General features: G+C 60.2%; 2 protein-coding genes across 2 annotated transcripts in view; both read right to left on the bottom strand.

Moving 5' to 3' along the window:
- Window positions 1–366, bottom strand: part of LOC100918502 (mucin-5B) — a 63,751-nt gene extending 63,385 nt beyond the window's left edge. The window contains exon 1 of the mRNA XM_031943591.1: window positions 238–366. Within this exon, the coding sequence (XP_031799451.1) occupies window positions 238–366 (129 nt within the window). The remainder of the gene's footprint in view (window positions 1–237) is intronic.
- A 4,225-nt stretch (window positions 367–4,591) lies between these two features.
- MUC5AC (mucin 5AC, oligomeric mucus/gel-forming) overlaps window positions 4,592–13,404 on the bottom strand; it is a 36,835-nt gene continuing 28,022 nt past the window's right edge. Inside the window, 15 exon segments of the mRNA XM_031943590.1 lie at window positions 4,592–4,892; window positions 5,367–5,484; window positions 5,762–5,816; window positions 6,159–6,278; window positions 7,148–7,267; window positions 7,356–7,478; window positions 8,082–8,116; window positions 8,405–8,517; window positions 8,738–8,834; window positions 9,386–9,564; window positions 10,075–10,279; window positions 10,681–10,864; window positions 11,416–11,666; window positions 12,440–12,617; window positions 13,178–13,395. Of these exon segments, the coding sequence (XP_031799450.1) occupies window positions 4,592–4,892; window positions 5,367–5,484; window positions 5,762–5,816; window positions 6,159–6,278; window positions 7,148–7,267; window positions 7,356–7,478; window positions 8,082–8,116; window positions 8,405–8,517; window positions 8,738–8,834; window positions 9,386–9,564; window positions 10,075–10,279; window positions 10,681–10,864; window positions 11,416–11,666; window positions 12,440–12,617; window positions 13,178–13,395 (2,297 nt within the window).

Genomic DNA, 13,404 nt, shown 5'->3' with positions numbered 1-13,404 from the left:
GCTGGTCCAAGGACTAAAGCCAGGAGGGCTCCCACCCCCACCAGTCTGGGGGCAGTGAGCCCAGGGAGAGAGCTCTGAGGGCTCTGGGCCTCAGTTTCCCCATCTGTAAAATGTGGAGTGGTTGGATTTGATTGTTTCCCCAGGAAGGTTCCTTTCCACCCTAAAATCATGGTTGTCTGTCTCTGACACAGTTACCTCATTCAGCTCCCACTCAGAGCCTCCTAAGCCTCAGGCCACCCTCTCCCTCATGCAGGCGTCCAGACTAATCCTAGGAGGGTTCACTAAGATCGGCTTCCCACAGACAATCTGGTCCAATCCTGTTGGTGGACAAAGGGCAGAAGCGAGGACCAGAGTCTCACCCCCCATCGGTGGAGATTAAAGCCCAACCCAGCCTTTACATCAAACCCCTGTCCCAGGTCCCACATCAAACCGCTGTCCCAGGTCCCACATGGCCTTAGAGACCGAGGTCCAGCCCATGGCGGCAGCTTTCACCATGGAATTCGAGGGTGCAGGGAAGGCCCGGGAGGGAGGGTTGGGGGCAGGCAGAGGCCACTTTGCTGAGGCTGCCCCTTTGACCGACCTGTGGAGCCATGGGGATGGAGGGGAGGAGGGAGCCAGGTTCCTGTGGCAGGCAGGGCTAAAGCCATTTGGATGGAGCGAGGAGGGGGTGGGGAGCCCTGGATTTGTCTCCGTTTCCCGCAAGTCCAGCTTGCGTAATCCTCGGCTGGCAGGCCGAGCTGAGCTGGGGGGATGTGGGGGCCCTCTCAAGGAATTACCTTGATCCAATTACTCCCCGATCAATCAGGTCTTTGTGTGGGTCCAGGGCTGGGCCCAACTCTTCCCAGCTGACAAGAGGCCAATGCAAACAGTAGGAGGGGGCCCGGCCACCCAGAAATGGAGCCCCTCCCCACCCGTGGCCCCCCAGGGGTGGGTGCCACCTTTGCCCAGGCTCTTTGGCACATACCCCAAGGGGGCACGGGGCTCCCCCTCTGCCCACAGTCTGGGGAGACAGAGAAGGTGACAGCAACACTGGATCTCCTCTGCGTGGGGCCAAACTGGGCAGGGAGAAGGGAGATTACTTGTACCTTCCAGCACATGCCCTGGCACTCAGAGGCCTCATGTCCTAATTAATTGTAGACTGCCCGCCTGAGGAGAGGGGTGAGTTCTCCCCAGGACCACAAGAGCCTTCGGATTGCTGGAAGACTCTGGGCTAAGCCTCAGCTGTCTTGTTCCTGAGGCATGGAAGGCTGCCAAGCCACAGGTGAAGAGCAGTGCCCTAGGACGGCCACTGAGGCCGGGAACAGCCAGCGGGGGCTCAGGACCCCATCCATCCCTGGCTGGGCCACCAGGGCCTGCGTCCCTCTGACAAAGATGATGGCCGAGCCCACAGAATCTGAACTGGCCATTCCCCAGCCATTGCCTGGGCATCCGGGGCACCCATGGTTCCCAGTGAATACAAGCCCAAGATTTCATGGGCTTCAGGAATCAGTGCAACCCCCTCAGTTTACAGATAAGGAATCAGAGCCCTGCAACGGGGAAGGGTCTTGCTCATCAGGCCCCTTCTGCCCTTTAGTCTGGGGCTGGAGGGAAGGGGACACTGGGAGAAGGCAGGCAAAGAACCCCTTGTGATTCAGGAAAAAAGGAGGCTCTTTGACTCCTCTTTTAAGCACGATGCTGCCCAGCCTGGTCATCTGGTTTCCTAGCCCATGACGGATGAGCCGTGGCCAGCTGATGGACAGCTCCAGGCAGCAGGGGGAGGGTCGCCAAGGAGGGAGGAGACAGACTGCAAAATTAACCCAAAGGAACTCAATGCACAACAGCCTGGTGTTACTCCCTGCTGGGACAAAATCGTTTTGGTCCCTTTGGTGACCTCAAGGTGATGCTCAGGAAGACAACAGGAAGAAGCAGGCTCAAGTCCTTATCTTATAGAAGAGGAAACTGAGCAAGCCCCGCCTCCTACTGTGGGTCAGGCTTTGAGTCCTATCCTACCCAGGAAAGACAGACCTCTTCCTCTAGAGCTTTATCACATCCCCTCAAACCCTCTTTTGAGAAGGATTTCCAACCCAAAGAATTAACGAAAACCCCTTTGGTGCTTAAAGCCCCGGGGGTTCCTGCTGCCTGGACCATTCATTTATTCGCACAAGTTCCCCAGAAGCCCCTGCCGAGTCCCAGCAGCAGCAGCAGCAGAGTCCCTCCCCCAGCCCGATCTGTGTCCCCTGGCTCAGCATTTGTCCCAGGCAGAGGCAGGCAGACATCCGGGTCTTTCCCCCTGCAGATGGCGCATCTTGTGGCCCAGGTCTGGGCTGGAGACCGAGGCTTCCTCCTCCTCCCCTCTCCCCCCACTGGGCAGGCCAGTAACCTGGGCAGCCTCCTGGCCCTTCCAAGGGGTCACTCCTGCGTTCTCATCAGAGCTCCCACTGACCTCCCGTGCAGCAGGGGCTGGGAGCCGCGGAGCGGGCACAGACTGTGCCAACTGAGACCTGCGGTTTGTGCCTTGTTTGTCCCTGCCTGTCCTGCTGCCGCCCCCAAAGCCGAGGAGAGTTTCTAAAGCCCCCCGGGGTGGGGGGCAGAGGGACAGGGCTGACGAGGAGGTGTTGTTGCTACCCACAGGTCTCAGACCATCATCCTGATGACGCCCTAGCTGGGCACCCGTGCCCCCCAGAGGCCTATGGGACACAGCAATCCTCCTTAACAAAGGGTAGGCAGCCGAGCCTGCCCTGGCCCGCTGGTTCCTGTCAATTGTGGGCTCGATGCCCTCTGGCGGCCAGTGGGAGCCTTGCAGAAAACCCAGGCGCTGCCCTTCCTCATTTTCACTGCCTCCCACTGACCAAGCCTCTTTATGCAAAGGAGCTGCCCAGAGGCTTGAGAATTCTCCCAGACCTTCCCTCTGAGTCTCCCTGACTTCGGACAATGCCCTGCCCCCCCCCAGGGGTCAGGCTTTCCTATGCCCGTGGGATACGCCATTTAAAGATTGGTCTGGTGAAACTGGGAAGCTTTGGCCCCCACATCCGGGTGGGCCCCTGCCCTTCCAGCACCAGAGGACTGTCCAGCCCTGAGGACGGGCTCTGCTGAGGGTCGGCGAGCTACAGAGGGGAAAGCAGGGGAATAGCCAGGGTGGCACGGAGAGGGAGGAGGAGATCGGAGGGGAGGCCAGTCCTGGCTCTGCACCTGGGGCAAGCGCATTCCCCTTGGACCCTCCTTTGAGGGCACTGAAGATCCCAGAAAGGCACAATCCATCCTCCGGTGAAGGAAGGGCACTTCCTGAATAGGCTATTTGCTGAGGTAGTGGGCTCCCCACCCTGTGCAATGCTCTGCTGGAAGCTGGGGGAGGATTCCCGCTTGGGGAGGAAGGTCTGGCCATGGGATTCCCAGTGCCCTTCCAGCTCCAAAGTTCTCTCTTTCCTCTGCATGTTCAGACCCCCTCTTCTCTCAGGGGAGAGCTCTGCCCCTCTAACTCCCCCTTCTTGAAAAGTCATGGTTCTGCCCATCCCAAGACCCTGCGGCCAAACCAGGGCCAAATTTCTGCAGCTCGTGATGGAAAGAGGGCCATCTCCTGATCCCTCTTCAGCCTCTGGCTACACTGAGAAGCCATTTGTGCTGTGGGCCTTGGCGGGCTTCAGAAGCCCCTGTCTGCTCTGCCCTGGACCTCTCAGGGGGAAGGGGATGAGGGTCTCTCTCCCTGTGGCTCAGGGGGGAGATGGGTCAGAACAGGGAGGGGCCCACACTCCCTGCAGTTGAATAGAGCAGCCAGGACACAGACTGCAAAATGCTGAAGTTTTATTTCTGATGAACAGGTGAACATTTTTGGATGAGAAGGCCAGTGGGGCCGAGAAAGGCGCCTGCCCCCGTCAGAGCCCCAGCAGGGCCAAGGCCAAGGGCAGGGGGCACCCCACTCCCTGGAGGAGAAAGTGTCCAGGGCCAGATAAGTCCCAGGCCCCCCGGATGCTGCCGGGAGACCCCCTCGCTTCTGCCGCCTGACTTCAAACTGGTCTCAGAAAGTCTTTCACTTTGGGCGGCGCAGGTGCGGGCTGGCCACGGGGGAAGCAAGGCTGCACCACGGAGTGTGTGCTGGGGACTGCAGGACCAGCCTGAGGAGGCAGGGCTCTCCCTGGGGCCCTCAGAGGACTGGACTCAAAAGTCTTCATGGACAGCGCGCTGAGCCCAGCATGGGAGGCAGGCAGAGCCGGGTGTCAGCGGGGACGGGGCCGGGGGGCTAGGGGCCGTCGGGAGCCTGGGCGATAGGCTTGGCGGGAGCCCTGGGGCGGGGGCTAGGCTGCGGGAGAGCCCGGGCGGGGGGCCAGGCGCGGGAGAGCCCGGGCGGGGAGGCTAGGCCGGGGAGAGCCGGGCGGGGGGCTAGGCGCGGGAGAGCCCGGGCGGGGGAACAGGCCGCGGGGAGAGCCCGGGGCCGGGGGGAGGGGGGCGAGCTGGGCCGCGGCGCCTCCTCCTGCCCACGGATCTGCCTGCGCCGGAGCTCTGCCCGGAAGTCCCCAAAGAGGCCGAAGCGAGAAGGCGAAGGGAGGAGGGAGCAGGGGCGCGTGGGAGGCCGGGCCAGGCCCGGGGGCTGCGTCCGCCCCACAGCGGTCGGGGGCGCTTATCTCGGGCGCTGGGCGGCGGGGGCGGCCCCTGGCCGGCGCAGGCTCTGCTGCGCCGCGGGCCCCCGCTCTTGGCTCCGGGCCGGCTCCTCCTCGTTGTCGCCGCTCTCCTCGCTCTCGCCGCTGCCGCCGTCCGGCTGGTCGCAGCGCAAGCGCTGGCAGCCGCACTCCTCCACCTGGCTGAAGGCGAAGGCCAGGCTGGAGCCATCCGGGCACCTGAGCGTCACGTTCCTCCGGCTGGTGCTCAGCTCTCGGCAGCAGCGGCAGCGATGCTCCAGCGCGTTGCTCTCGAACGAGTAGCTGCCGGGGAGAGCCAAGGGCGTGAGACGGGGCCTCGGCTCCCCAGCCCCCGCCCCCGCTCCCGTCTGGCCAAGGGGGCACAAGGGGCGCCGCTCCGGGGGTCGGCAAAGCCCCGGGGCCGCGTCCCTCTCTGAGCTGCCAGCCCTTCTCTCAGCTTCCGTGTCGGTATCGGCGCAGTGGGCGAGCTAACAGCTGGAGGGGCTCGCGCCCTGTCGCTACAGCCGCTCTGGGGCTCATCGTGGCCATTCCTACAGCCCCCTCCCCCCATGGGGCAGGCCTTCAATGCCTCCTTCCTGGGCTAGTCCCTCCACCCGGAGTCCTTGTCCTGCCACTTTCCTGGGCTAACCCCCTCCTTCCCCGAGGATCTGCCACCAGGGTGGCCAGAAGCCGCCGGCCCCTTGAAGGCAGGGCCTGAGTCTTGGTGGCTGCAGGGAGCCCGGCTGGGGTGACGGGGAGGGGGGCTGGGGCACTCACATGGACATCGTGTCACCGCAGTTCCCCTGGCAGTAGGTCACTTCCACTGGGGTGGGAGAGCTGCAGCTGCCCTTCCGGATGACTTGCGTGTGGCGTCCCACGGCACAAGGGTAAACCTCTGGGGAAGAGACAGATCACTCCGGGTCACAACCTTCCAGGAACACGCAGGGTCAGGCAGGGATCCCCGGGGAAGGCAGACGCAGGGACCCGCTGGGGGCCGGAGGCAATAGTGGGGGACCTCCTTGGGGAGGGGCTGCATGACTTTCTTCCTGGCTTCTCCAGGGGGACTCTTGCCCCCTCTGCCTTCCCTCCTGCCCCCTGCCTCCACCTCCCCCGTGGGAAGCCAGACTTCCGGCCAGGGCAGGCAGCCGAGGAGGAGGATCGCAGTCACTTACGGGGTGGCGGTGGACACACGAGGCAACAGCCATCTTCACTCTTCCTGACTTGGTCCTGTGCGCGTGGGGAGACAAAAGTCATTCACAGCAGGACCCGGGGGAGCAGACTGGTCTTGCCCCTGCTCGGCCTCCTCTTACCCAAGCCTTGGCCCTAGCAGTGCTTTCTAGAGAGTCGGGGTGAGGAGAGGCGGGGAGATCCCTTAGGAGCCGGGAGGGGACAGCACAGGGCAGGCGGGGGTCTAGCACAGCCCCAAGGGAGACCCAAGGAAGGGGAGTCCCACAGCATCCCAGTCATCCTGGGTCCCAAGCCGGGGAGGAGGCCCTGGACGTCGTGGTCCGCAGGCGCCTTTGCTCTCTGGGGAGAAAGGAGCCCTCTCCCAATCCCCCATGAGCTTACCGGGGAGCACAGCACAGGCGGACAGGCCTTCTTCGCGGTCACCAAAATGAGCTGGCCATTGACTTTCTCACACTCATACTGGACACATTTGTCCTCAGGATTAGACCATGTTTGTCCTGGCTGAAAGGGACAAGGGATAAGGAATGACTTCCCAGACATGGCCACGGCCACCATCACCTGGTCAGGAGGCACTTCTCTCCTAAGCCTTCCTGTGTCCTGGGCTACTTCCCTGGCACCACACAAGGCTGTCCCGACCCCCTCCCCTCCCTTTGGCCATCCTTCCACCCCAGGCACCTGTTCCCTCTTCGTTTACCAAGTCCCGGCCACATGGAAGGCTCTCCACTGGTGGGGGAGCGGGGAGTGGGAGGCACAGACACATGCCCTGCCCTCAGGTTCAAATGGAGAGGCCATGGCCAGCCTGAGGGCGCTATCCAAGGCCAGCCTTACTGGCCGAGGCTGGAGTGTGGCTAGTTCAGCTGCTCAGCACCAGCCCGCCCTGCCTCCCCCACTGCAGGGGACAAGTCACAAACCTGGGGAGGGGCAGCCCGCACGGACCGGCGCCCACTCCACCTTCCAGGTTGTTTCCCTTCTCTTGGAAAAGTCTCCCTGGGAAGGATGGGAGGGGCCTCCGACCCCCATCAGAGCCACTGGCCTCTGGGGCCCTGATTTGGTCCGATTCCCCTCCTCTAGGACTAGGAGCTCCCTGAGGAGGAAGAAGCCTTCCCCAGTGCCTGGCTGAGAGCTCTGCCCACAGAGTCCCCGGCGGGTGACTGTCCCCTGAATGGCTGGCAGGTGGGCTCCTGCTCCCAAGCTTCGGCTCCTGTCTCCAAGCTTCGGCTTCTGCCCCTGAGCTTTGGCTCCTGCCCCCGAGCTTCAGCGTTAGCCTCCCTGCAACTGAAGTGCGCCCACCCGCGGAGCCACTTTTGCCCAGAGAGGGGGTTTGGTGAGTCCACAGCTTGGGGCAGGGAGGGAGGGCCCGGCACTCCTACCTGCACCAGCTGCACCCCACTGCTGTTGGTGTGCACCCCACTGCTGTTGGTGTGCACCACGCAGGCCACCTGGACACATTTGCCACAGCAATGGCCCGGCTCCTCTTGGTACTTGTAGCCCTGCAGCAGAGGGAGCGGAGGAGGTGACGGTGAGCTTCCCGGCCGTGGCCAGGCGCCCTGCCCTCCCCGAGGGACCCAGGGGACTCACCATTGGGCAGTGGGTGTCACAGACTATGGGCTGACAGAGGATGGCAGACGTCTTGGACTCGGGGTTGTCATCACAGACGCAGCTGCATATTTCACAGGGATCTGAGGGAACCTTAGCTCCAGGCTAGGAGAGGAGGCAAGAGGCAGGGCCAGGGTCACTGACGGCAGGCACTGTGCCAGCCCAGTTGTGTCTACAGGGCCAGGGTCACTGACGGCAGGCACTGTGCTGCCCAGTTGTGTCTGCAGGGCCAATGACAGCTTGTCCTCTCTTGCAAGGGCAGCCCTGCCAGATCCCCAGGGAGCACAGTGGAGGGAGGAGGGAGGTGGCCATGATCTCCAGGCCAGCCTCAAAGACAGTGCAGGAAGGCAGCCTTCCCCCTGCCTCTTGAGGCAGCCCCTTCCACACAGGGACGCTCCTCTCTCCCATTGCCCCAGCTTGTGTTCTCTGGGGCCACGCAGAATAAAGCTGAGGTCTCCCATCCTTCCCATGACCCCTTCTCCCATGGCTGATCCTCCCACAGCCACCATCTTGACATGGACCCGGGCCAATCATCCCATGTTCTTCCCCATGACCCGTCTCTTACTCTGGGACTAGGGAGGACTTTGAGCCCCTGGCACTGCAACCCCAGGGCAAAGGGAGCTTTCCTCAACCTTCTTCCCTTGGGGTCTAGTGTCCAGAGCAGGGCCTCTGGGGAAAAGAGCGGGGCTCTCTGACACAAATACTCACTCTGACAGGCTCTCCATTGGGGCCCGTGCACCAGGCTGAAAGAAAGGAGAAGGGAATTGTGAGCAGGGGCCCTACTTTCCCATTTCAGACCCAACCCTCCAGGGCTTCCAAATGCCCACTGTGTGCGTGGGGGTAGAACCGATCCCAGCAGGGCTGGGTAGGAAGGCTCTGGGTGGGCAGGCTCCTGCTGCGGATGAGCTTGTTGGTCCTCTCCTGAACCCAAACCCACCTTCCCTAAAGCCCCCCCCCCCACACCTGGGAGCTGCTCTAGGTGCCCTCTTGAGCCCCGGTTGAGGTTCCGGGAGGGCGAGCACATCACTTACAGTGGCACTCGGATGGGGTGGCTGGCACACAGACTTTGGACTCGAAGCTGAACATGGTGGTGCCCGTGGGGCAGAAGCAGCCTTCAGTCAGGATGCTGATGTTACCGGGAAGGCTGGAGGAAGGAGAACCGGAGCCTGGTGCGAGAGCCCTGAGCCCTGGGGGCACCTCCAGCCAATGGGGAAACCAATGGCCCGTCCGGGTCATGCTTGGTAGGGGGGGGTGGCAAGGGAAGCAGGCAGAGGCTGGCCACTTTCTGCCAGAGCCCAAGTGGGGACCCAGGGCAGGGAAATGCCCCACACGTCAATAGGACCGGGCAGGGACCGGCTACTTACGTCAGGTTGCTGTTGAGGCTTCCCTGGGGACTTTGGCAGGTGGGTGGGTTGGTGGGGCCACATGCCTGGTACACTTGGCCATCAGGGCACGTAAGAGCTTTATGAGAAGGGGAAAGCAATGAGGGGGCAAAGCCTCGGGGTACTCACTCCCTCGGGAGCTGAGCCCTGACCCCTTCCCCATCCACGCCCTCTGCCCCACCTGTGTTCTCCCTACTGGACAATATTCACCCTGCCGTCCCCGGCTCCGGAACTCTCAGCCCCAAACTCCTGCTAGAGCCCTCGCCTTGTTTCCTTCTCCCCACTCCCCCAGCACAGCGGCTTAAACCCTGGCCCTTCCTAGGCGGGAGACTCTGGCCGTGGAGCTCCCCACTTATAAGATGGGGAGGTGAATTTCTGATCTTGATCATATATGGGGCCAGCTGTCCCTCATACAATGTGCGTTATAGGCTCCTGCCAGGAAGATGTCCACTACCGAGGACTGAGTGAGACTGAGGGAGTCTACACTGGCTGTCTGCGACTTGGTGACCCTAGGCAGCCCCTCCCCTCATTTCTAAATGGAGCAGAGCCAACAGCCCTTCCTTCCCCTTGTACCCAGCGATGGGATGAAGTTCCCAGACTCCACCTCTCCTTGGGGCCCTGGCCACTCACCACATTGCCCCTGGGTCTCGCCTCTCCAGTCAATGCACACGCCTTGGGCGGCACAGAGGGACGCATAGAGCTCCAAGCTGGAGCACCACACCAGGCTGTCGGGGACGCGGCACTGGTCGTACACGCAGGCCTCGAAATACGGCTCTGGGGGTATAACATGATGACACGCTTCAAAGACCCTTTGGAAAGAGGAGCCCCAAGTCAGCAGCTGGCATGTTGTGGGCGCTCGGGGAGCCTGGCCAGAGCCTTCCCGCAGCCAAGGCCTGGGAACCAGGGCCCCCGGCTCAGACCCCCATGTCAGGCTGACGTGGAGCTGTCCAGCAGTGGCCCCGTCCTGGTCTAAGCTCCACATTGTCACAAGTTGTTTTTCCACCGGTTCTCAAACCCCTTCGAGCCTCCCACTCACATGGAGCTGGCGTGGCTCTTGTGAGGGAAAGATCACAGAATCCGAGACCACGGGAGTGCTCTCAGGGACCCCTCTCACCAGCCACTCCCACCCGTGCCCAGCTCCCCTCCACAGCATCTACAAGCCTCGCCTGGGAGACTGCCGGTGCCAGGGGCTCACTCTCTCAGAAGACAAGTCACCCTGGTCGGGGAGCCGGGCTTGGGAGAGCAGAAATTGGGCCCCCTCTCCTGTCCGCCTGAGCCCCTCCCCCCCAGATCCCTCGCTATGCTTTTGGGCTTCTTACTTGCTCATGATCAGCATGCAGAGAAGAGAAGGAGGGCACGGCTTTGACGTTGTGAGGGAAGGCGCGGGAGGGGTGGGGGGCGGCCCGGCACAGTAAGGCTGGTCCGGCACATGGTACTTCCAGGAACTAGACATGGCAGAGCAGGACGACACCACCTTCCCATCAGGCAGGCGACACTCGTCCCTCTTGTCGTTGGTGCACGTCCCTGTGGGAGAGGGCTAAGTCACTAAGGCTGTCACAGAGCCCAGAAGACCCCTGGGAGGGGCCACCCACTTTTATGAGGCCCCGTCTGGGGGCCTAGAGGCTGGGAGCCATGGCACCTGGGTCCAACCCAAGCCCACATGAACCTTCAGCAAGGCCACCTGCTTCAGTCTCTGGGCCTAGAGACAAACCAGGATAATGTTCTACAGGGGCTGGAGCTCTGAGATGGCCATGGGAAGCTGAGGGCATGAGGACTCGGGGCCTTCTCTCCAGCTTGCCTTCAGCAAGTGCTGGTCCAAGCCCACGCAGCTGGCCTGGCTGTCCAAGCCCGGCCGGGGAGGACTCAATGGCAGAGACATCCCATGGCTTTTTCTTCCTTTGGGCAGGCACATAGATGGCACTTACCACACTGCCCTTCCGTGTTGTTGGCAAACTTGGTGAAGGGCACCTCGACTGAGAAGAGCATCCCACTGAACATGACCTGGACGCCGAGCTCTGGGATGGTGACAAACATCTTAATGCCAAGGGTGGAGATCACAATGCCGTCTTTCTTGAACCCTGCGCTGACAGTCCGGTTATTGAAAATAATCTGGGGGGAAGAACAGTTATGACAAACAATGAGTCCCAGGGACTGGGTTCAGCTATGGCTGTCCCCCTCACAGCCTCCCACTAAACATGGCCCCTACCCCAATGCTGGCTCCTCTACCTAACTCAAATATTTCCTGGGCAAAGGCGCCCGACCAGAGACCTGGGAGGCTGCCCCAGACACGTGGACCACTTGGTCGCATCACCCCTATCCACTGGGGAAAGGCCTGCACCAGGGATCTGCGTGGGCCTCTGCATCTGACAGCCCTAGCCCACAGTTCCACGTCCCTGAAGCCATCCTCACCCTGCACTGGCAAAGCCTCAGGGGCCCAGGGAGGAGGGGGGAAGAACCTCCATTTGTCCCTTGATCTTGCCTAGGTTGTTTCTGCCATGTTGCCTGGTGTGTGCCTTCACTAGGAATCCTGATTGCTGGGCAGGGTTATCCCCTCATTCTATGTTGTAATCTGGGCCCCCTCCTGCTTCCCATCTGGAGTCTAAGACACCAGGTCCCTCTGGCTGCTTGTGACCCACCCAGGGAGAAGAAGCCCTTCCCACCTCATTCTCCATCATTCCACGGACCAGAGTCCGGATAAGCACAATGCGATTGTCTTTGTACTCGACAGTGATGGACCGAGGGCAGGACAGGCCATCCTGGGCGTCGCAGAAGTAGTTGTCAATGAGTACCCGGAAGTGGTCATAGACGGGGTGGATTTGCTGCACTAGTACATATGTGCAGTTGTCCAAGAAAGTGTAGTAGATACCATCAAAGGTGATGTAGTGAGGATCTCCCCAGCCACTGCACACACCTGGCCAGAGAAGGAAGGCGGCAGACAGCATGTAAGGACTCTTAGTGATGAGGAGCCATGGTCAACTTGTAAGGACCCTTAGTGATGAGGAGCCATGGCCAGCCTGTAAGGACCCTTAGTGATGAGGAGCCATGGCCAGCTTGTGCTGTCCTTCAGGGGCATGAAGGATTGAGGAAGGTAGGCAATCCTACCCTCGGCCTCTGCTGGCTGGCTTTTGTTCTGCTGTGCATAGTGAGAATCTCACGGCCAGGCAACTGGACTGCACCGAACCCACCCACTAGCCATTGGCCAGGGCTCTCTCCTGACACAAGTCCTTTAGTCACTAAATACAACATTCCTGGTTAGGACGAGTGCCTGTGGGTCCCATCCCCGGGACCACGGGAAACAAGCAGCAGGTGGCCTTTCCCTGAATCCTTCAAAGATCCAGAGACCTGGCCTTTACCCTCTTCACATCAACCAGAGAAGTAACTGGAATTTTTGAACCCATTCTCTGCTTCTGAGACATAGGACACAAGGGACACTCTATCTGAGGGAGGGAGGAGAGGCAGTCCCTCTGTACACAGCCACTCCTGGATGCCGCGAGGGGAGGAGCCACAGGGCAAGGGGGGAAGATGAGCAAGTAGCTTTCACTTTGATTTGTTATTTGGGCTAATTAGGCACTAAGCTCTGCTGCCCAAATGCTGCTGAAAGTCTCAGCTCAACACCCTGGACACGTCCTCAACTGGCCGCAGCCCACAGCAGAGCGGAGTTGGACTCCATGCCCAGTCACTTACATTGACACTCATAATGGTAGCAGCAGTGATCAGCATCATCGTAGACCTTCACAGGGGGGTAGCCATTGGTACAGGACAACTCCTTTACAGGAGGACAGCTCACAGGCGTTAGTGTGATCACATCGTCGCCCTCGCAGGTGGCTTTCTTGCACTTGTGTATGAACCAGGTCTCTCCTTTCTGTGCAAAAAAAAGGCACAGATTTGGGACTAGGCTTTTGAAGCTCAAGTGAAGACCCAGAAATGAAGCGGGGGCGGGGGGAGGGAGGGGAATGCCTATGGTTTCCTGAGGTGATTGATTTCAGGACTCTAATTGGCAATTCAGAAAGGAAGTTATTAAATCTACAAAGACACATAAGGGAGTCATCAAGTTCCTGGAGCCCTCTGGAGGTCAGATTATAAAAGAGCATCTCTTTATTCAAATAAAGGAATGAAGCCGTTTATGTAGACCAGAATGGACTCCTCTCCTACTCCTGAAATAACTGTTTCCCCTTGAGCATTCACCATTTCTAACTCAGCATTTTGGAAAAAAAACAATCACTTTCCTCAAAGTCAAATTGCCCTTTTACTCCTCTTTCTTGTAATGATCTTCCCAGACACTCTAACGTGAAATTTTAGAGCAATTTAAGAGAACTTTGGAAAATTCCTACAACCAATTCTTGAAACCGTTCCCCGCCCTCCCTGCAAAGGTCAGTCCTTGCTGGACCAAAAGAGAAAGAAGGCAGAAGATAGCCAACTAACTTGTCTGGGAGGTTCTGCGTTCAGGCAACCATGTGATGGCGATGTGGAGGTGGTTGCTGAAGTGTCTATGGCTGTGGTCGTAGATGCTGATGTCGATGGGCTGGGAGTGGGAGCCACAGTAGGACAGCTTTCCACTATTCTCTCCACACTGCAGTCTCTGTTACAAATGGCAGAGTAGCAGTGACCTGCATTGTCCGTCTGGTTGTATATGACAGTTCCTATGAGAC

Source organism: Sarcophilus harrisii, chromosome 6, assembly GCF_902635505.1.
Source record: "Sarcophilus harrisii chromosome 6, mSarHar1.11, whole genome shotgun sequence".
NCBI lineage: Eukaryota > Metazoa > Chordata > Mammalia > Dasyuromorphia > Dasyuridae > Sarcophilus > Sarcophilus harrisii.
This window is presented reverse-complemented; position numbering and strand designations above follow the sequence as displayed.